Source organism: Gavialis gangeticus, unplaced genomic scaffold, assembly GCF_001723915.1.
Source record: "Gavialis gangeticus isolate Ggan-Ray unplaced genomic scaffold, GavGan_comp1, whole genome shotgun sequence".
NCBI lineage: Eukaryota > Metazoa > Chordata > Crocodylia > Gavialidae > Gavialis > Gavialis gangeticus.
Genome location: NW_017728995.1, coordinates 41,656,133 through 41,680,636, shown reverse-complemented (window position 1 = coordinate 41,680,636; position 24,504 = coordinate 41,656,133). Strand labels below are relative to the sequence as shown.

At 41.1% G+C, this 24,504-nt stretch overlaps 1 protein-coding gene across 1 annotated transcript in view; it reads left to right on the top strand.

Annotated features, from left to right (window-relative positions):
* The window catches only part of CUNH3orf58 (chromosome unknown C3orf58 homolog), a 32,058-nt gene extending 11,046 nt beyond the window's left edge, over window positions 1-21,012 (top strand). Inside the window, exons 2-3 of the mRNA XM_019503548.1 lie at window positions 13,758-14,061; window positions 18,856-21,012. Of these exons, the coding sequence (XP_019359093.1) occupies window positions 13,758-14,061; window positions 18,856-19,187 (636 nt within the window). The 3' untranslated portion in view covers window positions 19,188-21,012. The remainder of the gene's footprint in view (window positions 1-13,757; window positions 14,062-18,855) is intronic.
* The last annotated feature ends 3,492 nt before the right edge of the window (window positions 21,013-24,504 follow it).

The window sequence follows — 24,504 nt, the reverse complement described above, 5'->3', positions numbered from 1 at the left end:
TTTTTTTTTTTTTTTTTTTAAGTGGAGAATAATATTGTATGAGACTAAACATTACATTTGAGGACTAGAGGAGCATTCTTCTGAATTCAGTTATGGTGGTTGTTATAGAGATGGTTTGTAATATCATGTGATGTTAGTATGTTGAGATGGGATAGCTGTTCGAGGGTGTTTTAGGGATCTGCCTTTCTCTGAAATGATTTATTAACTGGACCTTGTCTCTGCAGCAGTAACTAGTATGTTGCATTGATATCTGTTTCCATAGTATATCTTAGTTGGGTAAAGAACTTCTTTACCCATTTTGGGTCAAGCCAAGTATACTGAAGTCTCTTGTACTCAGGCCATATATACATATCATTTTGCTCACCGTGTTTCATAGGAGCAATGATTTTTTACAAATTTCATTTGTTACTCTTCTGCCTCTTTTGAGATTTGACAACCTTATCCTAGCTGGAAAGAGATCAAGGATGATAAATAACTAGGTAGATTGTGGCTGAAATCAAAACACCCTTCTGGGAACTGAAAAAAATGCTGTTCTTTAGCAGATAAAGCAGAGATCGGCAAACTTTTGCCTCTGCAAAATCGGGTGATTGTCAGCATTGGCATGAGAATGGGGATCAGGATCAAGATAACCCTAGTCCCAATGCTGAAAGTGGGGAGCTGGTCTCAAGGTTCCTAGGTAGGGGGAGCTAAGGGGCTTCCCTGTTGGACACTTACTATCCTCTGTGCACAGCAGCCTTTCCTGTCTTGTCTCGCAACCTCTGCAGGGGCTGTGCAGTAAGATGTTTCAAAATGCTAGATGATAGGGCACTGGGATGCATCCACACTTTTTTGATACCTTGGCACAATGGGGGCCCCAGTTTGAGGAAGAGACTCCATGATGCTAGAGCTCCAGTGCTGCTGGACTTCTCAAAAATTGTGTGCAGTTTTGTCCTGGGACAGTTCCATGTCTCCAGGCATTTGGGGCTGTTCCAGGGTTGGGACTGGCAAAGAGCTAATTGTCAGATATGGAACCAGGGCCAAAAATCAGCTGACTGTCAGCCCTTTGTGCAGGTCTCTGGAGACCCAGGTTTCAACTTGCCAGTGCAGGAGGATTCTGGCATCATGAAGTTCGATCAAAGATTGTGATCCTGGGATCTTTCTGCACTGGCAAGTAGAAAGGGCACAATTTGGATCTGATCCAGATCTCAGAATTATGCCTCGTGCCATGCATGTCATTGTGCCATTAAGTGAATGTATGCTACAAGCCGGAGATGCATTTATTTTAGTCGTTGGTAAGCTGAGTGATGATTACAGAGCTAGGTCCACTTCTCTCTTGTTACTGTTCCCTGGGTGAACCCCCGCATCTTAGGCCTCGTGCCCTTATTTGTCCTGGGGTAAGCTTTAGTTTCATAATTCTCTCATTCTTATGCAAGTCTAGGATCTGGTCTGTTTCCAGGAGTCCTGTTGTTCAGGCATCTGCAGTTCTTCCCTTTGGAAGCGTGAACAATGAGATATAGTGGCAAAACAGCCTCTGTAAAAACAATGTATTTCAGTATTAGAAACATGCTGTCTATGCTAAGTCCTTTACCTAAGAGGCTTAAGCAGGCAGAGCTTCTTTAGACACCTGGCAGAGGACTGTCCTAGTTTGGCTCACTGAACAGCTTCTCCCATCTATCCGTAGCTAAATAACCTCTCCTTAAACTGCTGTAGTTCTGCAGTTCCTTTAAGGCTATGATAATTCTGAATAAAACTAGCTTTGCAGGTTGGGTGTGAAAGAGGGAAAAGTTTTCAAAGCCAGTAGTTAAGGTATTGTCCCCTAATCTTCAAGTCTCTTGAGGTGGCTTGCCCTGAACCAATATTTGATCTGTTTGTTTTTCCTTACAGTTGGTTTTTGAACCAAATAAACATATTCTAACATTACACATCACAATTGGATCCACTCCTGTCGGTCTGGATAAAACTTAAGATTGTGTCCAAGCATCTTCCCTCCTTCCTCCATCCTACTCCTTGTAGTGTAGGGAAAGCTTTTAATATGAAGGTGTTCTCTTATAAAAAGACTATAAAATCATGGACTGTCAGTGGTGGTCAAGTTTGTCTTTGCTGCAAAAGAAAAAAATAATTGAGGGGGTGTGTGTGTTTTAAGCCACTTTGTTTTAGAAAATAAACTGATAGAAGCTGGGGAAGACCATCTCCACAGGACTAGCCTGTGGTAACATGTACATGAGTCAGTCTGAGTCAGGAGGTAGTTAAAGAACAAGCATTAGGATCTATAATAACCAAAGCTTTGCAGATAGGTAAACCATTGTGAATAAGTAGTTTGAATAGGTAATGATATATCATATAAACTGCATTTTTATTCTTTACATTTTTGGTAATTATGCTAAAGATAAACAACTATCAAGTTTAACCAAGCTGCATCTCTTCAGACTACAGTTCAAGCCTCAACCTTTCAAAAAAAATCTTTTCAGCAACTTCTGACTTATCCAACTTTTTCATGATCTGTATATTGCATGTGTTGGTGAGGAATGAGTGCTATAACCAGCTAAGATGTATATACTCATTCCTCACCAACACATGCAACATATAGATCATATATAAACAAGTGCTATAGCCATGTGTGTAAACATAAACAAGCCCTAAATAAATAAACTGTATGTTACATTTAAGTGATTCAACTTTAATGAAATTCTGTAAGTATCAAAATCTGTTCTTGGATATTTCATTCCTGAGCCCCACTTCAGCGAGAGCTTGCAAGGGAACAATATGGTCTTACATTAAGAGTGAAGTTGTTTAAATATATATACTTTGACAGGTATTTGAAACATGAATGTATTTAAATATACACTGGATATTTTGCTAGAAAATCGTCAGGCAACCCCCCCTTTTATGTAAGATCTAGGCTAATGGATCTTTTGTTCAGTTATAGGGATTTTTTCTTATTCCAACTCAACTCTGAAAAGATACTAATAAAGAAGGGAATAACTTAACAAGTCTATTCTATATTTGTATGCATCTAAAGTCATACTGGCCTGTCCAGTGACAAAAAATAAGTGTCTGCTACTTCTGTTTGCGCTGTAGAGTCAACACTGCTTTGGGAGAGGGAGCTGGATTTTATTTCTTTTGGGGTAAGAACATATTACTTAAATTGCATGCACAGTGTCAATTTATGCTTGTCAAAATTTCATTTAAAGCTGGGGTTTGTACAGGTGCCACAATTTGGCCTGTAGGCCTTCACAGTGGTGATGAACAAGGAGAATACCCTTTTCAACGTTAGTTTCCCAAGCTGAATTTGTAGGAGTGGCAAGAAGTTCTTTATTTAATTAAGCGCACTTGACATGTAAGGAAATAAGATCATTAACTTGACACTTCCAAAAACTGTTTGAAATTAAAGGCGTATTTTAATTGTAATATTGTTTTTAATGTTAGCAACATATCAGCTGTCCATTTTACATTTTTGCTGTTTATCCTTTTTGGATTTAATGATTAAGATGCATTGAAAGTTAGAATGTAAATGATTTGTAACACAGGAGTATGGCATTTAGGAATGTTATTATGCCAATGCATAGGTTTCAGGAATTTGCTTTTCAACTAAAATTGGCCTTATGGCAGGGATTGGTCTTAATTTTAATCATGATTCTATTTGAGATTTAAATCATGATTTAAACCTTAAACCAAAAATAGAAGTACCATCTTTTGCAGATGTGAAAACAGCCATTGCAGAACTCAAGAACAACAAGATACTTGGAACTACAGTGTTTAAGCTGAATGACAAAATATGGAGGGGGAAAAAGCTTTATAAACAAATCCATAAAGAAATTCAGTTCTACTTGATTAGAGAGAAGATTTCATATGTCCCATCTTCAAAAAAGGCAGCAAACTGGAGTGTCAGAATTACAAAGATATTGCCCTGTTAACAAATACCTATAAAGTATTCTTTAACATCTTGCTACAGAGTTTATTACTGTATGCAGAGGAAATTCTGGGAGAACGCGAGTGTGGTTTACTCAAGAATAGACTGGTGATAGACCAGATCTTCTCCCTAAGACAAATAGTTGCAGGTAAAAATGAAAGTATAATCAGAGTTTACACATTCTGTTAATAGACTCCCAGAAAGCATACTCAAAGAAAGTTTGTGGGCCATGTTAGCTGAATTAGGAGCTCGCAATAAACTTATTGAACTTTGTGACCGCCAGGGCTCGACTAGTTGCTCTCGTGCTGCTCTTGCTCAGGTGACTGTTTTGCACCTCTTGGGTTCGCGCTTCTGCCTGAGCTGGTGACTTCCGCCCGAATCCTTGACCCCGCACTCGCCTGCCACAACTTGATGACCTCAGTGTCCGGGGCCAGTCATCGGGCGTGCTTGTTAGCCCCAAGGTTCGTCCTGGCGGTTACTCTCGGGGCTCTGCCACCCCTACACCCTGGCCTCACACCTCCTGTGTAGCGGCCATAAGTTGGTCGGCGTCTCGCTCCTGCGACCCTCAACCGGGTCCTGCTCAGGTCCCTCCCGACACTACCCGACCTGCAATGGGAGTCCGCTGCTCTCCCGACCCCTTAGAGCCTGGGGTAGAACCAAACTCACGGAGAAAGAAAGAGGAAACCCAAACACAAGAACCGGGCATACTGCCCCTTTAACTACCCCCCTGCACTTCACCGGGATACTGGATGCCTTATCCCCGTAGGCACCCTGCTCCCTGCCTACTCTAAGGTACCTCCCGGTCCAGCGGCGAAGTTCCCTCCAGCGATGCTTCTGCCTGGACTCCTCGCTGTCTCTCTTCCTTGGATCGGGTCTTCCCCGGCGTGCCTTCTGCAGTCCCTCCGCGGTGATTCAGGCGTCCCCCTGCTGTCTTATCTGCAGCGTTGTTGGTCTGCTCCTCTTTCGCCTGGCTTCTGTCCCGGCTGTTCCTGGTCTTCGGGTCCAGTACTCCTGCTCATCTCTGCTGCAGGGATCCCGGCAGCAGCACCCTCTCTCCTCCTCTCTGCTCCATGGCATGCGCTGCCATTTTTAGCTGAGCCGGCCGGTGTTCGGTGCTGACGTCACCGGCCGGCTGCAGCTGTATAAATAAGTGGCTGACGAGCCGCACGGGTTCTGTGTTCCACCCTGTTTCCCTAGTTGCCGGTGAGTATTCTCGTGTCCCGGGACAAACTTATTAAAGTCTGTATGTGTGATGCAAGAAACAGAACTGGTACATATGGAAGAAAATTGCCCTGGATTGAGACAAGGAGATGGTCTTATTCTACCTGACACCGGAAAAAGTAATTAGGAGCATAAATAACATGAGCAGAGGAGTTCAGCTAAATGGAGAGCTTAAAGTCCTCATAAGCTGGTGATTAAACTCTCATAAGAAAAAATATGAATGATATAGAAGCTGTGTGTACCCACCTAACAAAAGTGAAGCAAAGAAAACAGACTAGGGATAGAGATTACACAAACTAGTATAGGTGACCTGAAACTGGTTCAGATCTTTAATACAACAGAAATTCAGCACTCACAAAATGCTTTGAAAATGACTGAAACTAGGGCTGTGCAAAATTTCGACCCATGTTTTGTTTTGACGGTATTTCGAACTTGAAACACTGAAACCTAATGCAAGGCTTTGAAACAACTTGGAAACAAAATGAAGGCTCTCTAAATGTTTCAAAAAATTTGAAGAGTTTCAAGTTTTGATGCTGGGCTTGCATGGAAATACAAACTAAGGAGAGAGAGGGGGGAAGGACTGCTCTGATATTGACATGTGTTGCTGGCCAGTGACTATGATCGTTCCCTGAGGTCCCTTCTAATCCCGGTGCTCTGGGGGAGGGATGGAGAAGGAGCATAAAAGCATGGTTTGAAATGAGCTTTGTCAGCCATGCCTTTGTCTGCTTGCTGCTGGAGAAGACAGGTCAGTATCAGGAGCATCAGGAAGGCTCTTGCTTCCTATTTGCTAGTCTGTTCCTAGAAAGTAGGATACAATTCTTTGCAAAATACCCTAATCCCCTTTCCTAATCCATTCCTTTGAATGTATTTCTCCCCCAAAATCCTCTTCTTATTTTTGTTGTTCTCTGTAATTCTTTTGCCACGTAAGAGAAATCTGTGTTTCCCCTGACAGTCTGCATTGACTGCAGGAAAGCACAACAAATATTACAAAACATGTATGTATTTATGTACTACATAAATATATTACATTACAGAAACACACACAGATTTTCCAGCAAATGAAACATGAAGCATGCTTGAAAGGCAGGTGGCCACTCTTCTGGCTGGGGTGGAAGAGGGGGTAGAGGGAGAGCTCTAAGTCCCCCTCCCCACAAAAACCATAGATGCAGCCTTTTTCCAATAAGTAGCAGCCATGCTGCTTCTGCTGCTAGTGGCCCCAAGGAGATGGCAGCAGTATCTGCATCCTCTCCAATAACACCTACCATAATAACAACCCCAAGCACCGCCACCATAACAACAACAAGCAGCACCGGCATTACAATCTCCTTCACCCCAATTTCAATTGCCAGTTCCAGAGGAAGAGCTGGACTGAGTTCCATAGCAAGGGAAATTCTGGGGAAGGAGGGGGAATCATCTGAGTTTGTGCTCCACACCTCTCAATTTTCCCCTAGAGCCAGGTCTCCTTCCCCAGAAGGCACTTTGGAGGAGGTTACGGTAGAATTTGTGGAAACATTGGAATTGTGACACACTACAACCTGCCAGACATTTGACTCCCCAGGTACCTGTCCATTTTATCTGCTACATCCTTCTCCCCCTCAAACCCAGCCTCTCTCTCACCCCCTGACGCCTCCATTTCCATTTTCACTGACTGGCTTTCTTGCTTGCATTGCATGCTAGCCTCTGGCTTCTTTAGTATTCCTTGCATCCAGGAAGAGCTCACACGCCAACTGCAGGTGGTTCCTCAGCCTGACAAAGGGTTCTCAACCTGAAAGCTTGCTAAGATATATTTCTCCAACTGTTCAGTTGGTCTACTAAAAGCTATCAGATTGAACCAAAGAGCCTTGTCTGCCATGTTCTTAGACCAGTATGGCTACAACCTACATCCCTAGCACCTGTCTCTGGTCAGCTGACCAGAAGGAGGCAGGGCCCAGGGCACATCTAAGCCCCAGGGCTGGACCTGGCAGGGAGAATTATCTGGCAGCTCCTGGAGAAGAAGCTCCTGCAGGAAAGGAAAGAAAGGCTCTGTAACTGCTTGGCTGCTTGAAATGCTGGTGCTACTGTGCTGCTTACCTGTTGTTATTTAAAGTGGTGGACTGGGCTGAGGCTGTAGGGAAGGAGGCACACTACCATGTCATGTAGAGGGCTCAGCAACAGGGGCACAGAGAGCCCAGCAACAATAGAAGGTAGAGTGAGAATGAGACCTCATTACAGGGATGATATTGATAGGCATAGGGCATGGTAAGGGAGGGCTGGAGCTACGCATCTACCCCATAAGGCGTAGAGTGTCCCCTTGAGGCACCTACTTAAAGCGGGACCCAGCAAGGGGTCCAAGAACCTACAGGGTTTAATGGGGTCCGTTAGGACCGTGACTGAGCTGGAGCTCGAGGGCAGCCTCCCTATTTATTATCTTTTCCAACAAGATGTGGCGAGAAGAGAAGGCATCTGCAGAGCAGAGCTGGCACAGTTACAGGGCCCTAGGGGTATCATGGCCACCTCTAGGGACCCTACTGCATGACAAAGTGCAGTTTCCCAGAAACCCCTGCATCTATCACCTTGAAAGCTGGAAAGCTTCATGGCCTCAGAAGGGGCTAGTATCCCTGCTGTTTTCATCCTGCTCCACCTTAAAACACACGTGATGAGTTTTGCTTGTCAGCAGCTTGAGGTGCAGTTTTTCAGAACCCCCTGCACCTATCTCCTTGAAACTTGACAGGCTTCATGGCTTCAGAAGGGGCTACCATCCCTGTTGTTTTCATTTGAATTAGGCAAGAAATCAGAAAGTTATAAGCATTTTCGTGATTCTCCATTATAGCCTGTGTGTGAAACGCTGAAAAGGTTTTGATGAAATGAAACGGAACAGTACTTTGGAACAGCAAAATGAAACGCTATCCCTTTGAAAAAGTGAATCTGAAATCGAAAAGACATGTTGCCATTTTGTACAGCCCTAACTGAAACCAGTTTAAGATAAACCTGCATGGACATAGTATCAGACTTAGATGCTTTAGATTAAATTAGTTTATTGAACTCTTGTCCCAAATCCTCTCCAGATTCAAGTTAACTTGCAGCCTCCCAGCATTCTAGGATTCTGTGCGTCTTCCTCACAAACCTCCCTTTGCAGGGTGGACAGGCTAGCTGTGGCCCAAGCTGTCTGCTCCAGCTGAGCAGGGAGGTATGCTCTAGTGCCCTGCCTCCCCGCCCCCCCCCCAGCTCTAGGCCTGGGTCCCTGCATGCCTGTGGCTGCATTTGTGGAATCTAAAAGCAAATGTCTTTTCACTTGTTTATTGGTTCAATCTATACACCCTAGACTAACCTGTGAAGACTGAATCGATTCAGCCTCTGGCTTTTTGATGGTCTGTGCTTAGCCCAAGTGAGCATGGATAAAACAGTATCTGCTGGTAAATGGGACAGCAGTAAATTGGGGACCCCATATAATAGTAAATATATTCTAGGCAAGTGACCCACTTCAGATATTTAGGTACTATCATAGCACAGCGTGATAATATAAAGGAAGAGTGAAAGCAGGAAATAGAGCCTACTGTGCTTTCCATAATCTTCTGTCATCCAAGCCCATTCCAAGGAAAATTAAATTTCAAGTCTATAAAAACATAATCAGGCCTTATGTAACCTCTGGCAGTCACTCCTGGGTTCTCTTTCAAACAAACAAGTGCTACTAGATTGTTTTGAAAGGAAGATTTTATGGAAAATCTTTGGTGCACAGTATGATCCCATAACACAAGAATGGTGCGTGAGAACCAATGAGTTATATCAATTGTACGGAGACCCAAGACAGACGCAGGAAATCAGAGCATAGTGACTGTAGTGGCTGGGCCATTGTGAAAGAATGGAAACCATCTGGACGCAAAGAAAATGCTCCTTGGGGTGCTACATGGGAGAAGGTCTCTTGGACCACCAACATGAAATAGCTAGATGATGTAGTATCAGACCTACAAAAATGTGAATGACTGGAGAATGAAGGCATACAGCAGACAGGAATGGATGAAGGTAGTGGGGGTAGCCAAGGGCCTCTCGGATATGTAGTATTAAATTGTTACTGGTGGTGGTATCTTAGTAGTCAATCAAAATAGGCCTAAAGGCTGTTGACTACAGGGACTGATCTTAAATCATGAGCTAAAAAACCTAGCTGTCTCCTCTTAAAATCAGTACTGGATCCATAAACATAAAGACCAAACGCTTGGAGTAGGGTAGATCAACAGTCTATTTGTCTAGATTATGCGTGGATAAAGTAGATTACATTATATGTGTAACTGTATCATATTTGAGACCAATAAGTAGCCTTTTTTGTAAAAGAAATGCAATATCATACTTCCAGAATTTTTTTTAATAAAAGCAAAATAGGAATAGTTTCTAACAGATTAGAACATTTAAAACTGTTAGATGGAATGCTACTGCTGTGAATGGGAATGGAGGGAACTGGAGTAGTTCCACCATTAGCTTCATGTATTCAGTTCATGGTCTGAGAACTTTACCTTAAAGATTCTATATAGAATATTGATCTTGATTTTTATGTTTGTGAATCTAAGATTTTTATTTCTTCACGTGTAGATTAAAACTTAATTGCCTATTGCTTTTATGACTGAGTACAACATGTAGGCCAGCAAAATCTTAAGACCTATATTACTCCTATTCTTCCCCCCCCCCCATACATTTTACTGCAGGTTTACCTTAAAATATAATCAGGTACACAATTTTGTAATTAAATATTTGTATGAATAATTCAAGAACTTGAATCAGAACTATGCTGTTTTTATGATTTAAGACATTAGCTATCTTTTATTAAGCATTTTATTTCTATATGCAGTTATGTGGACATGTTTACACATGTTCCTGGATGTGGAGCTGGGTACTTTAATTAGCAAGCCATGCTAATTAAAAGCGCCTGCACGTCACATGTTTCAATGTTGTTGTGCATCCCTGCGCTGAAAAAATGGTAGTGGGGAACTTTGAGTTAAAGCTTATTGGTTTTATTTCAAAGTGCCCTACTGCCATTTTGTTAACTCGGAGATGCATGGCAATGTGCATCAGTTTCTGTGCTCCAACAGACTTGATTAATCGAGCCTGCTTAGTGTGTCAGAGCAGGCTTCCTGCATGTGTATAGGAGCCCTATCTGTTCAGCTTGGATTCCTTCTGTGTCTGTTTTGTTATATTTTCTATTTTTAAATGCTAATAAATGAAGATATTTTTCTCTTTATTTTCTGCTACATTTTCAAAGCTTTCCAAAGATGAAACGTAAAGTTGCAAATCTTTGCTTACAAAGTGGCAGACTGTACTTCAATTAACATTCTTGTCAGAATCATTGTGAACATAACTGCTGAATGGGCTTCTAGTACATACTTTTATTCCTTTCTTCTGCTTCTGACTTGGGTAATGAAGTGTAGATGTGGTTGTTATATGCCAGTTGGGCAAGAGCCAAAACCAAGATGTTTGTACATGTTCAGATATTGGCAGGATTCCCTTTATTCTTGTTGTCAAAGGATCTTTTTATTGCCACAGATGTAAATATTTCTCTGTTGCAGTATGGTCTATAGATACTGCATTTGGGAAGGCTGCTTTTAAACACAGTAAGCCAAACCTGGAATCTCTGACAGGAGTCACTAACTACACTACGTATTGCGAAAGGGAAGGTATCTATGGAATTCTACAAATGCTACTGCCCATAGACTTAAATGATAAATTCTTTTGCACTTACCTTTGGTAGACGTATTATGAATTTTTAGCTTTGTCACACATCTCCTATAGGTGCCTGAAGAAGCTGTATTTTCCTTCTCTGTTCCAGTGTCCTGACTGCTGTGGTGATGGGGAAAGGTCAGAGCCAGTCTCCCTTATACTAACAGTCAAAAAACTTCTTTGAAGGGAGAAGTAGGAACTCTCCTTTCGATAACTAGGTATACTTTGCAGCCACAAACACATCTTTGTAATTTCTATGACCTGGGATTAAAGCAATAATGATTCTTAAGATTTGTTAAACTTTGCTTTGCCAGTGCTTTTGAATGTAAGGCATTCTTTATCAGGACCTGACGAAGAGTGCCTTGCATTCAAAAGCTTGCCTGATTTTACCCAACTACATAGTGGATCCAATAAAAGAGATCCCCCTACAAAATCCTTGCTTCTTGCATTTAGATTATCATAGTTTAAAGTTAGAAAGCAAAAGATGGGCTTTCACCGTATAAAATGAATGTAACCATACTATTCTCTCACATAAGTCAGCAACCAGGTAAGTATCCTTAATTTAGAGCTTGTTACGTGAGTTTCAGGAGTGATTCTAGGCACTGCAGTAGATTCTCAGTGCATTATGCAACTATTTAATAGCAGCAGAATACTGGTGATTGGAACCCTGAAACATTGGCTCAGAGGAATATGATCTTATAATAATTAAAGATAAAATAACTAAAATTGTGTGTGTTGCCTCAAACTGATTTTGTTTTCATGGAAGAGACCTGAATTTTGACTCTAAGATAATTTAGTGTGAGGAGTTTGCTAACTTATATTTTTGTAAAAATAACAAGGGCAGGGGAAGAAGTATTTGTTAGTTCTTCCCTGGTTGCCTTCTGTGTTGGATTTTATGGCCTAAGAAATAAGAGCAGTAAATTGCATAGGAACTTAAATAGCAGTTAAAGGTGAGATTTGAACTCTTGGTCTGTGTCTAGACATGCAGGCATGTGCACTTTGTGGCTTCACAGACTGCATGCAAGGAATGTTAAAACGTCCTACACTGCAGATTTGCAGCATGGAGCCAAAACTTGCAACTGGGAAATTTTGGTAGCAAAAAAAAGTGGTGTGTCAGAAGACATGGAGGCCTGGTTGCCAGCCAGAGCATCTCTACTCTTACAGTTGTGCCCTGGCTCTCTAGCACTATGGGAGCTGGGAGGAGCTGAGCCAGGGCAGTTTGCCTGAAGCAGGGCAACTTCTCCCTCACCAAAGTGCATGTGCAGGGGTGTGCACTGCTGCAAAAAGTGGCTGTACAAGTTTGTGCCACTACTACTTTTGCTGCTGGAAGTGCACAACCCCGCACATCTGTATGTGGTCTTGGTATTCTTCTGAAGTAGTCTGAATAGGGAAGAGCAGGAATGCACCACTCCTGAAGAGTTGTGGTGTGTGTACCATGCTAGACTTCAGACACTTTTTTGGTAATAAATACAACAAAAATCATGTGAAGATAAAACTGAAATCTGTAACGCAATATAACTTGAACTATGATGAAGCTACTGCTGCACTCTAGTAGCTGTGTTCAAGGAGTTTGGTCAGGCATTGATATTTGGTGACTTAGCTAGGAACCAGCACTTGTAAACATTTTAATAGTCCATGACTGCTAAATGTTTAACAAATACATTTGGCCTCAGTGAGTGCTACATGTTCATTCATGCACACTAACTGCACATTTAGTTTAGTTGCTTAATGAAGTACTATCTAAATGCAGTAATTACAGTTACTGCACAGTAGCTCTGGCACATGGTTTTTTCATGATGGTTACTGCGTAGTAGCCTGATAACACTGCACAGTAGCTTATTAGCATCGCTTTTGACTGGCATGCTACGGTGCAGTATTATTGGGTTACCTCCACAATAGGTATAGATGCACCACTAAGTGCTGCATTTTACACCTCAGTTTCTGATTTTATAATGATAGCCACTTACTTTGGATCTTTTTGATAATTAAGTACTGATATTATAAAGGACTGGGTTTTCCTCTGGAAATCCTGCTTTTTTTTGTTGTTGTTGCCTTTTTTTAAATCCATTTGGTTACAGGTGCATCTGGGCACTTCTGTGCCCTGGGCAGTGGCAGTGCACAAGCAAGTGTGAATAGCTGGAGAAGTACTAGTGTTTGCAACCATGCTGGCAGCTCAGTGGCTGCTCTTTTTATGTACTTCTCCACCCTGTCCCCCAGCTTGGTGTCCAGGACCAATATTCCACTTGCATGCTATCCCACCCCACCCTTTGCTATGCTGCTGATTTTGGTTGCCTCCAGTTATCCATGTATGCCCATATTACTCACTGAATATTTGTATTGTACTTTAGGACCTTGTTATCTATGATCTTGTTCTCCTAGGAGCCTGTACCTCACATTTCTTTTTTTTTTAATTGTGTTATTGAAATGGAAGACAAGGAGCAATGCAGGTATAGAATTTCCTAATTTTTTTTACATATCCATATATTCCTTAAACTTTTCTGGAAGGTCCCCAAGTAAAATGGATCAGAATCCCATCTGAACTGGAGAAGAAAACAGAAAAGACAAGAGCAAGCCTGAGAAAAGCTTTAATATATGGAGATCACGCAGTAAATATTGAAAGCCGCAGGTTACAAGTAAAGTATTATTGTCAGAAAATACAACTGAACTAGTGCAACAGCAGGATTCATACATAAATTGCCAATGGTAAAAGATACTCAATTATCAAATGAGGCAATACAAATGAAAATGTATAATCTAATAGAAGATAGTTGCTTGTTTCAGAAGTACGTATAAAATATTCCTTCTGGTATCGAGGTGCAGAAGTGCATTTAGGTTAGCTTAATCCCCTGTTGTGATTACTAGATTCATAAGCATTTTACATCTTGCATATATTTCAGACTTTTAAAATATACTAATGATCCTTTATTTTGTTTACTAAAAAAAAAAAAAATTTGTTCATATGCAGAGTTTTCCATCTGATGAGGGCTGGCCATTTGCTAAATACCTAGGAGCATGTGGAAGAATGGTGGCTGTCAACTATGTTGGAGAAGAACTATGGAGTTACTTCAATGCACCATGGGAAAAACGAGTGGACCTGGCCTGGCAGTTAATGGAAATAGCAGAGCAACTGACTAACAATGACTTTGAATTTGCACTCTACCTCCTTGATGTTAGTTTTGACAACTTTGCAGTTGGACCTAGAGATGGGAAGGTTATTATTGTAGATGCAGAAAACGTTCTGGTGGCAGACAAAAGGTTAATCAGACAAAGTAAGTTGTTTTCCCTTTTATAACTGTATGCTTAAAAAAATTAAGTCTTAAAAGCATGTGAAGCTGCCATATATTTTTTTGTAACCAGACCCTTTGGTTTTACAAATAGAATTTTGATTGGTTGAGATATAAAACGCTTCATAAACCTCTTGAAGGAAAATTGGTAGGTTCACAACTACACCGATTCACCTGAATTTAACATTTGTATTTGTAAAAGAGAAGTATCTAAAGTTGGGGAAGGATTAAATTACCTGATGCCACCTAGCAAAACTGCCTGTTGCAGACATTAAAAAAAAAAATCGATGTTTTTACTCCATTCTTTTCCCTGTAATAATGTCTCCTGTGCATGCCTTTCGACTTCATGTTCCTCTAAATCTTTTTGTGTTATGCTTTGTTTTCCAATATCGTATTCTCTTCATTGGCTCTGCTGCATTCATTTCATTTTTAAATTATATAAAATGCCTTGAGTTGGAGATTGTCTTGCTCTTCATGACAGCATTTGGGGTAGAAGCCAGCTTCTCTTAATTTTCAGTTACTGGGCAGATAGCAGGAATCACAGCCCACACTCTAGGAGTTGTCCTTTGTCAAGGGTTCCGTTATCTGCAACATCCTCCCCCAGTGGGTATTTGAATTTGATCTCTCTTACCTCCTATAGCTGTAGCTGAGAATGCACTTTTGTTTCTTCAGGTTGCTCAAAACGTGTATAAATCACTGCTTCTATTTCTGAATTACTTTCAAGACCCTGTTCTTCAATTTATGCTACCTTTCCATCCAAAGCTATATCTTTTTTAAAATATAACTTAATATTCCACATTTTTCAATATGCTTGGATAAAATCCCAGTGGAGGACACCAGTAAATCCATTTAATGTATTGGTATATTCAGTGCGTTGATTTCTGCATAGCTGACTGCACAAACTAAGCCTGATAAACATATGTTGCTAAGATTTGAGTAAAAATGTATATATGTGTTTTGGGGGAAGGAGGAAAGCCATTGCAAACTTAATGATTCCTGTTTTGGCAATAGAGTTGTATCTGGACTCTAAAAAGGGGACCTGCCTCCAAGGACCAGTTAGGTCTTACTACAGTACAGTTCGAAAAAGCACACAGTATTCAGCAAGTAGAAATGTAGCGTAGCTTTTATTCATACTATGAGTCAGATGATCAGACATGTCAGCAGCATGGATGGTTAAGGCTAAATAAAAATCCAAAGTGCATTTTTCTTCTCTTTTTACACACGTAGAAATGCTTTCATCAAGCCCACATTGCCCATACATGATCAATCCCATTTAGTGCTATGCATCTTACAGTTTGGTGATATGTACCAGATTTTGGTTGTAGAGTTCTACATTTTTTTTCTTACCTACTGTGGCAAGTTGTATTGAGCGCATCCAGATGAGTGTGCAAGTGTGGTTTGTGGCACTGAAAACCCATCTGCAGCACCATAAACCTCATGCGCTGCACATGTACGTGTTTGCCATACTGCAAATTACCAGCATGGTGGGTTTTTTGACACTGGGATCTCCTAATTTAAAAAAAAAAAAAAACTGCACCAGAAAAAAGCAGGGTGGCGCATGTGATGCAGTGTGCACTGCCTCAAATGGGAGCCTGTCTGGGCAGAGCCATGGTCCAGCTGCCGGCTAGCCTCTGTGTGTCTGGGTTGCTGCTGCTGCAGGCCCGGGAGGCTCCCAGACCCCAGGTGAGGCTGCTGGATGGCCCCAGCCTCCCCTACCCCACCTGGGACAACTTGGCACATGCCAACACAGCACTTGACTTATGGCCTACACAGCACACTTGACACTACCTAATAAGGAAAGTGTTTCCAAGACAAACTAGGACCTATAGAAGTTTTTCCAGGCAAGTAAAAGGAAGCTGTGGAATACTGAACCATTTAAGGCATCTATTCCTCAATTATAATCAATATAATTATTTTGTTAGAAGCAAATTTTCTGATGGGTATCTTTGGGGAAGCGAGGGGAGGCTGCCAGGGTTATTGGTGGAATACTGTGAGAGTCTTGGTATGTATATTGAAGCAAAGCATGGAAGTTTTGGCTTTACCTGTGTAACGTTTATGACTTAGTGTATGTATCAAGTCCAGAGCTGTGAGAACACACTTGGAGGTTTGTTGGGTTTTTTTAAAGCCTAAAGATTCAGAGTGAAAAGCCCATTTAGTGAAGATTATTCAGGTCACTTTTCTCTTAACATGTGACTGTTTTTTACTTTTATTTATTTATTTTTTTATTTATTTAATAACTAGATTGAAGGCCTAACCACAGCATAATGAGATTTATATTTTTAAAAATACATGCATTTCTGTAATCTTTTTGGTTTCTATGGAAATTCTAAAGGATCTGTATAGTTTGAAATATAGTGTACTTGAGGGAGAGAAAGTCATTAGTGTTTTATGGCAAACTAGATTCTGTAGAGTCTACGGAATTGTAACATATCCTGCTGTTTACTGCTTGATCCTTATTAGCATTTCTAATGATCCTTAAGATAGTAATTTAAAAATTCCACTTAGTGTTTATAGATTAATTTGCAGTTTTGCACTTATGGCATTCATGTCTTAAGGACTCTTGATGTGGATTACAGCTTAACTTTGACACACAATAAAGTTTTCCTTAAAGTTCAGTAAATAAGTAGGAAGTTTGAGGGGATAATGCAGCATAGCAGGTGCGCTGTTGAAATATTTTATTCCCTTTCTGCAGGATTTTTGCTTATTTTAATTTGTTTGGTCTTCACATCCTCCTTTTAAAATTAATTACATTTCTCTTACTTCAGAGGGGAATATGGAGAAGGCTTGTTAGAAAAGTTTAAAGGAGTTATTTTTTCTTGTAGACCAATTAGAATAGCTTCAATTGCCCTAGGACAGGGGTAGGCAACGTTTTTTGGCCAGAGTGCCGAACAAACCACAATGTTCACCTTGGAAGGTACTGAAGTGCTGGCATGCCAGAAAAAATGAGAGTTGGGGGGAGGGGTACATGGCAAGACGCAGCGCATACAAGTATGTTTAATAATCATAAATGTTGTCTTTGTTGTTGTGTGTTCCTTGGGAAGGAACAAGATTTGGGTTCCTTGTTGTTGTGCAGCTCCCCCCACCCCACTGCTTCAGTACCCGCATGTTAGGGGGAGAGAGATGCACACAACACCCAGAACCAGACACATCTGCACACACAGAACAAGATGTGCAGGTGCACGGAGCTGGACTGATGGGCCACCGGACAAAGTCTGACCCAACAATGCCCTGGGCCTGCCACAAGCCCTGTGCTTCCCTGGGGAGCCAGGCCCCAGGCTGCTGCACAGCCAGCCAAGGCCCCAGCCCCCATCAGCCCAACCACCCACCCACTCCACACACCTAAGGCCCTAAGCTGGCACGACCATTCAGGACATCTAAACCATTATCTCCAGAGAGGCTGGGAGAACACATGATGGCGCATCCCCACCACAGTCCCTCCACGCCGGTGCTGGAGCAGCGGACATAGAGGGGCATCATGGAGTGTTTTACCCCAGGAAAGCAAACCAGACTGGCTCTGTGCTGACAGTGCTGCATATGCCACTGGGTCCAGGGCACTGCTCTGGTGTCAGGCCAGTACAGCAGGGAAGGGGAGAACTGGGCTGGAGTCAGGGGAGTCTGTCCTTGTATCCTGAAGGGACTGAGGCAGTAAGCCAGAGCTGCCTCATGGGCTCCTAGGGCATGACACCCTGCCCCGCTGCAGACCCTGGCTCCAGGGAACAAATCCCACCCTCACTCTAAGCTGCAGTGCACAGAGGCACGGGTGAGTGGAGGACTTGCCCATGGCCATGCAGGTTGGCAGTGACAGAGCTGGGGCCACTGGTCTGGGGTCCCAGTAGGAGACTGGAACAGCCCCAGGTTGAATTGTTCCATGAGCAGCAACCATGTGGCTGTGCCCAGTGTCTCTGAGAGCTCAGGTTCAGAGGAGGGAAGCTCCTTCCTGCCAAAAACGATGTCCAGAGGCCAGATCACCTGTCCTGCTGTCTGCCCCAAGGTGCACGTGCAGTCGCCACCAGCATAGAGCTGTGGAGCCCGGTGCAGCTGTTTGCAGCCTTTCCACTGCTTGCTGCAGCTGCCCAGAGCCCCTGCTGGCTACAAGCAGCTGCGCCGGGCTCCGGAGCGCAGTCACCAGCTCTGTGCCAGGAGTGGGGGAGAGACCAGGGTTGCACTGCCTCGGGACCCTCCCCCACCATCTGCTTGCAGCAGGGCTTGCAGCCTCCCAGCTTCCTGCTGGGAGCAGCCCGGGCTCCATGGCTGGCAGCAGCTACCCAGAGCCAGGGCTGGGCATAGCGTGCCAAGGAAAATGGCCTCATGTGCCATGCTCAGTACACATGCTGGGGGTTGCTGACCGCTGCCCTAGGAACTAAGGAAGCAAACTTAGCTGCATTCCTAAAATGGATCAATTCATGATCTCTGTTTCTTCTCTGCTGTTCCTGTGCATCTTTTCTTTTTTTCTCTCATTTTTTTTTTTGATCTATTAACTTGAATTTTTATTTCTCTTTTTAGATGCATTTTTTGCTTTGATCTCCTTGTGGTACCTTAAATCCTGTTTTCTTCCATTTTGCATTGCCAGGACTCTTCCTTTAGGTGGGAAGCACTTCGTATGACTTCGTAAATCTGAAATCTAGAACACCCCCCCCACCCCCATAAGCGTGTCTTTTTGTGAAAATAGCTTAATTTTTATCAGTTTCTTTCATACTTGGTTTCTGGTCATGTTTTAGTTGTATTTATTTCTCCTATTTTTTCCCATTGCTTATTTATTATGTCTTTCACATTTTACAGATAAACCTGAAAACTGGGATGTGTGGTACGAAAGCAAGTTTGATGACTGTGATAAGGAAGCTTGCCTGTCCTTTTCAAAGGAGATTCTTTGTGCTCGTGTCACTGTGGACCACAATTATTATGCCATTTGTCAGAACCTTTTATCAAGACATGCCACATGGCGTGGCACTTCTGGAGGACTACTTCATGACCCTCCAGCTGAAATTGCCAAAGATGGCCAACTTGAGGCCTTGCTGGATGAGTGTGCCAACCCAAAGAAGCGATACGGTAGATTCCAAGCTGCAAAAGAACTACGTGAATACCTTGCACAACTGAGTAATAATGTGAGGTAGTTCATGGTGAAGCTCCTGTTTTGTAACACTGGCTATAAGACTGTCGCAAAGACGCATGGAAAAGTGAGGTCTCGAACTTACGTAGTCAAAAGGGAACTTAAAAGAATTAAAGTAGCTGATCAATTGTATAAATGCCATAATTCATTTTATGGTGTTTTGATGGTGTTCCTCTCCAAACTGACAAGGTACTTACCGAATTAAAACTTGAGCTACTATTGACTGTTCTCCCTCATTGTTAAAGAGGGGAGTCGGATGAGAAAGACTTATAGCTTAACTGACAGCTTGTTCATCAAAGGATACTTTACATAAAACTGCATTAGTATTACAGTTTTGTGAAGTTGATGCTTTTACTTGGAAAGTCATATTAGACTGGCCTGTTTTAAAGGCCTTTTCCTGATGTCATTGTTTCCATTTTTGTGTTTAAACGCTTTTTAAGTAGCATTTACAAACATACAGGTAAATCTAGGTGTTTGCATTGTTTCAGACTTAACAAGCTTTTTTTTAATGCTGTGCAGTACATTTTTACTGTGAGCACAGGATTCCCATGTTTACTGTCTAATCTTATTTCTTTTCACTGTATTGTGTGTGTATTTTTTTAAAGGATATGGGCATAAAAAGATTCAAATGTCCTATGAACCATATTTTGACTTTCGTAATTTTGCCTCTGCAGATATCACTTAATGTAATTACTGTACAAATTTTCAACCCTCAATGCCAGTTTCTACACATGGCCGGCCATTCAGCAGGAAATCATAGAATGAACAAATTTGCTTCTCATAGTGATGGTAACTTGAGGCCGGAGGGGAGAATAATGGTATAAATCAAACTTAACTTGAGGATAGGAGCTTGACTAGAAGTTTCACAATCCAGTGTAGTAAAGCATAAACCAAAGAAAATGTTTATGTGTACAAGTCTCTAGACTAGTTCTTAAAGCAAAATTATGTACTATAGCAGCACTAATCTTTTTGGAAATTAAAGTTTCACTGGGTCCCTAGTTACTGTTTGCAGGACTCTTAAACTACTAGTTAATGCCTGAGAGAAACCCAAATTTAAACTTTAAGAAATGTTTACCAGGTTAGCATTTGTTCTGCATCATTCACAGTTCTGTTGAATTCAGTACAATGAAACTTACTGAATGTTCACCCATGGTTTTAACAGTTAAACGTATGTAGTGTTCACTGTTGACCCTTCTTTGAATTAAGTTTGACTCTTTCAATTGCAGTTGGAATGGTCTTGTAATGGTTAGTGTAAACCTGAGATTGCTCCCATAAATCAGAATTTGCATAAAATATCAATCTTGGCCATGTGACTGACTTTTTTGGAAGCTTGCTTGGTTTTGGTTTTCTTCTATACAATTACTGCTAAACTATTTAATGTACTTGAAGTCTTGCTTATATTCCTAAGCAAATACTTGTGGGGAGAAGCTTTTGTATATTTTTGATTACTTGAGCAATTACAAAGGAAGGTAACAGTTCTATAAGACCAAGGTTTTGGCTAATTTACAAGTTAGGATGAGATGCACTATTTTTCATGACACAGCCAGTGACCATCAAAAGCTGCATCAAAAGACAACTAGAAATTGCTGCTGAAAAAATAGCTGTAAAAGGAAAAAAAGGCAAAATGAGGACAGCAAGGTATAAAACCAGGTTGTTGACTAGCTTTAGAAGTTGGAACAAGATGGTATGCACTACCATTCATGACAAAGCCAGCCTGACTGTCAGAAGCTACATCAGAAGATAAGTAGAAATTGCTGCTGAACCATATTTCCCTAAACAAGTGAAGATAACAGCAAATTGTCATTCAAAATTGGTTAATTTTTAAATCTTAAAATACTACTGAATAATATAAGTGTTATTTGGGGGGCGTTAATTGGTTATGGGGTGTTTTTTGTTAAAAGGGTATAGTCAGGATATTTTTCAAAGCTCTAGATTTTTACTTTTAATCCATTTTACATATGTATAATTTGCTTCTGTTCACTTGTCTTAATCTTGTATTCAGAACCTACTATGACATATATAGGTCTTAATTATTTTTTGTTTTTTCCCTTTTGGTTTTCTTTTCTTTTTTCCTACTGGATGACTGCTTTACCTGCTTTGGCACACACAGGGCTTTTTGCTACAAATAAGACTTATTTGAAGAAATGACCTTATATATCTGAGGTTAAATAACAATACCCTGCTACAAAAGCCTTTTTTTATCACTGATTTGTTTTTATTTTTAAAAAATCATCACAATTTTTGATGAATAGGTTGAATGTGTGATTGTTTAAGGGTTAAGGGGGGGAACAAAACCCAAAACACTGCCAGATCTGGTTACTATTTGAGGCAGTTGTGTAACTGCCATGGGGCACATCTACACGAGATGCCAAATGCGCAGTAGACTTTAATCAACTGCTCATTGGCATGTAACGGCAAAAGCAGTAGAAGCTAATGTGCAGTAGAATTAGCCTGCTATACATTAGTGTAACTTAAAAGGTGTGTGCTGGTGCTGCTGTGCAGTAGCGCCGGTTACTGCACAGTTAGTATGTGTTGTTATTAAGGTACTAAACTTAATGCACCTTAGCCATGGCTCATTAATGCATGTGTAGATGTGCTCATAAAGTCCCCTGTTAGGTATAGTTTGGGATTTACTTGCATCTGAAATTTGCTGGCAAAACTGCTTCTAAAAGGAAATTGAAATTTAAAAAAGAAAATCACTACAGGGAAAACACTATGTGGAAAGCAATAAATCTTGTTCAATTTGCACCTCTCAAATATTTATTGTACAATGACAATTTATATTTTTTAGTCATTGCCCATTAATATCGATGAATTTAGTGAAATATTTTTGAATGAGACATATGGGGTTTGTATGTGCATTAAAATTGTCTTTTGTACTGTAAGTTACTGTTTAATTAGAATATTTTATCAAAGCTGTCTCCCTGTGCCTTTTATATTACAAGAAAGTTGTTTCTGCAACTTCTAATGGTATTAATAAAGAGTATTTAAGAACTTCATCTCAGAAATTCATTTTCAGATTAGTTTTTTTTTTAAGATTCACTTACCAGTTATAAACAGTGTAACTTGTGGAAGTAGACTTTATACTTATTGGCCGCATCCCTACATGCAGGCACATGCATTTTGTGGCACCACAAACCTTTGTAGCGCCACAAACTGTATGCATGGAATATTAAGATGTCCCTGTGCTGTGAGGGGCAAATTCCCAGTAGCAAAAAAAAAAAAAACCCACTGGGGCAAAAAAAAAAATAATGGTGCTGTGCCCACAAAAGTAGTGTGCGCCAGAACAAACGGAGGCTTGGTCCTCCAGTGAGACTGACTGCTGGCCAAAGCATCTCTACTGCTCCATTTGTGCCCCAGCTGCTCCAGCACACTGGGAGCTGGAGGGAGCTAGGCAAGAGCAGTTTGCATAAAGCGGGACAATGTGTCCCACAACGAAGTGCATGTGCAGGGACATGTGCTGGTGCGCAAAGTAGCAATATAATTTTGTGCTGCTACTACTTGTGCTGCTGCAAGTGCATGCCCCTGCTCATCTGGATGCATCCATTGAATGTAGTATATGTTTAAGGGGCAGGTGGGGACACTCGTTTTTTCATATTTTAGACATTTATTCTACAAAAGTATGAATTTAATGGTTTATTGCACATTACCCTGTTAGAAATATTTATTGGAATAAGCACTAGTTTTCTTTCTAAAGAAAGAGATTTATCACTAGGGCATCAGTCTCTTAGCTTCTGAAACAGGAAGGTTTTAACCTTTGGATTGCTGTTTGTGGAACTTGTTTGTATAGGGAGTGTGTTAAATCCTGCCAGTAATACTGTTTTTAGGTAGGATACAGTGGTTAACATTTTGAATTTCAGAGGAATTTTTGGAGTGATAAGGTTTAATGTCTCTTCTAAGTTTTCTGGGAAGTATTCTTCTCATTTTGAGACAAAGGTGCTTTGAGAGCTGCAGACTTTCTTTTCTGCTGCTTGAGTTTCCAGAAATAGTGAGGTATGAAATCTGCATGCTGTTTTTGGTGCACTAGAGTGACTCAGCCAGCTTTGGCTGAACTTTGCCTTCCAAATCTAGTTATAAAACGAGAAGAGAAACATAATTTTTGAAAATACAAAGAAGTTAATATAAATAGTCCCAAAACCTTGTTTCATTATATATCCTTATCCTGTCAACTTGACCCCAAGAGCAAACTTCCATGGAAGTACTCTTCACTACGAACTTTACTTTTCCTCACTGGAGTGACCAGATACAGTTGGATTCCCTTTTTTTGAACCACTACAGGTTATTTTGGCATGTAATTATTATTAAGTTTTAAGTCTTTATTAAGGCTTCCTTATCATGCGATCCTCTTTACAAGGTTATAGTAGTAGGTACTGCCCCCTGTACTGTAGCTTGGGAGTAAGTGGAGCAACAGATAATTGACAGAAAAGCCCAATGGTGAATTTATAAAATGTCAGTTTTTACCTTTCATTTCATATACAACATAAGAATCTCATAGATAATCACTTAACTAGGTTGTTTTTTCTGCTGGGTAATCACTTTTCTTGCTTTTTAAAAAGGTGCCTTTTCATAAATTTTGTCTGGCTCTAAGTTCCAGCCACTAGTTTTTGTTTTCATTTTGATAATGAAACCCTTTGGTACATGGTGGGTACTCCATGTGAAGATACTTCAATATCAAAATTAAGTAACTGGTTTATTTTCTTTTTGATAAACTAAACAGATTGTTTTCTTTAAATCTCTGACTGTAAAGTATTTTTCCCAGACCCGAAGTAATATTTGTGTGTCTTTCTGCATCCTCTACCTTTTTGTAAATTTGGACAACAGAACAAGGCCTAGTATTCCAATGTGCATCTTGCCAGTTAATGCAAAATCATTTGTTATTCCTGAAGTAAATCTCTGTGCTCCCTCTCCCTCACCCATAGCCTCTTAGGATTGTATTAATTCATCATGACAGTAGACTAGAAGCTTATGTTGCATTTGCCCACTGCGACTCCTGAAAACTTTTTCAGCAGCAAAGCTTTCCCAGGATGTATAGTCTCTCTGTAGGTATGAAGGGCGTTCTTTGTTTGTGAAGGTATCATAGAATCAATGAGTTGTTACGGACCTAGACAGATCATCTAGTCCAACTGCCTGGCATAGGCAGGAAGGAGCACTGGGGGTGGCAGGGGTCATAAGACCCCAGCCAGGTGCCTATCCAGTCTCCTCTTGAAGATTTCCAGGGAAGGTGAGAGCACCACCTCTCTGGGAAGCCCATTCCAGGCTCTGGCCACCCTTACCGTGAAGTAGTTCTTCCTAATATCTAACCTAAACCTATCCTCCCTCAG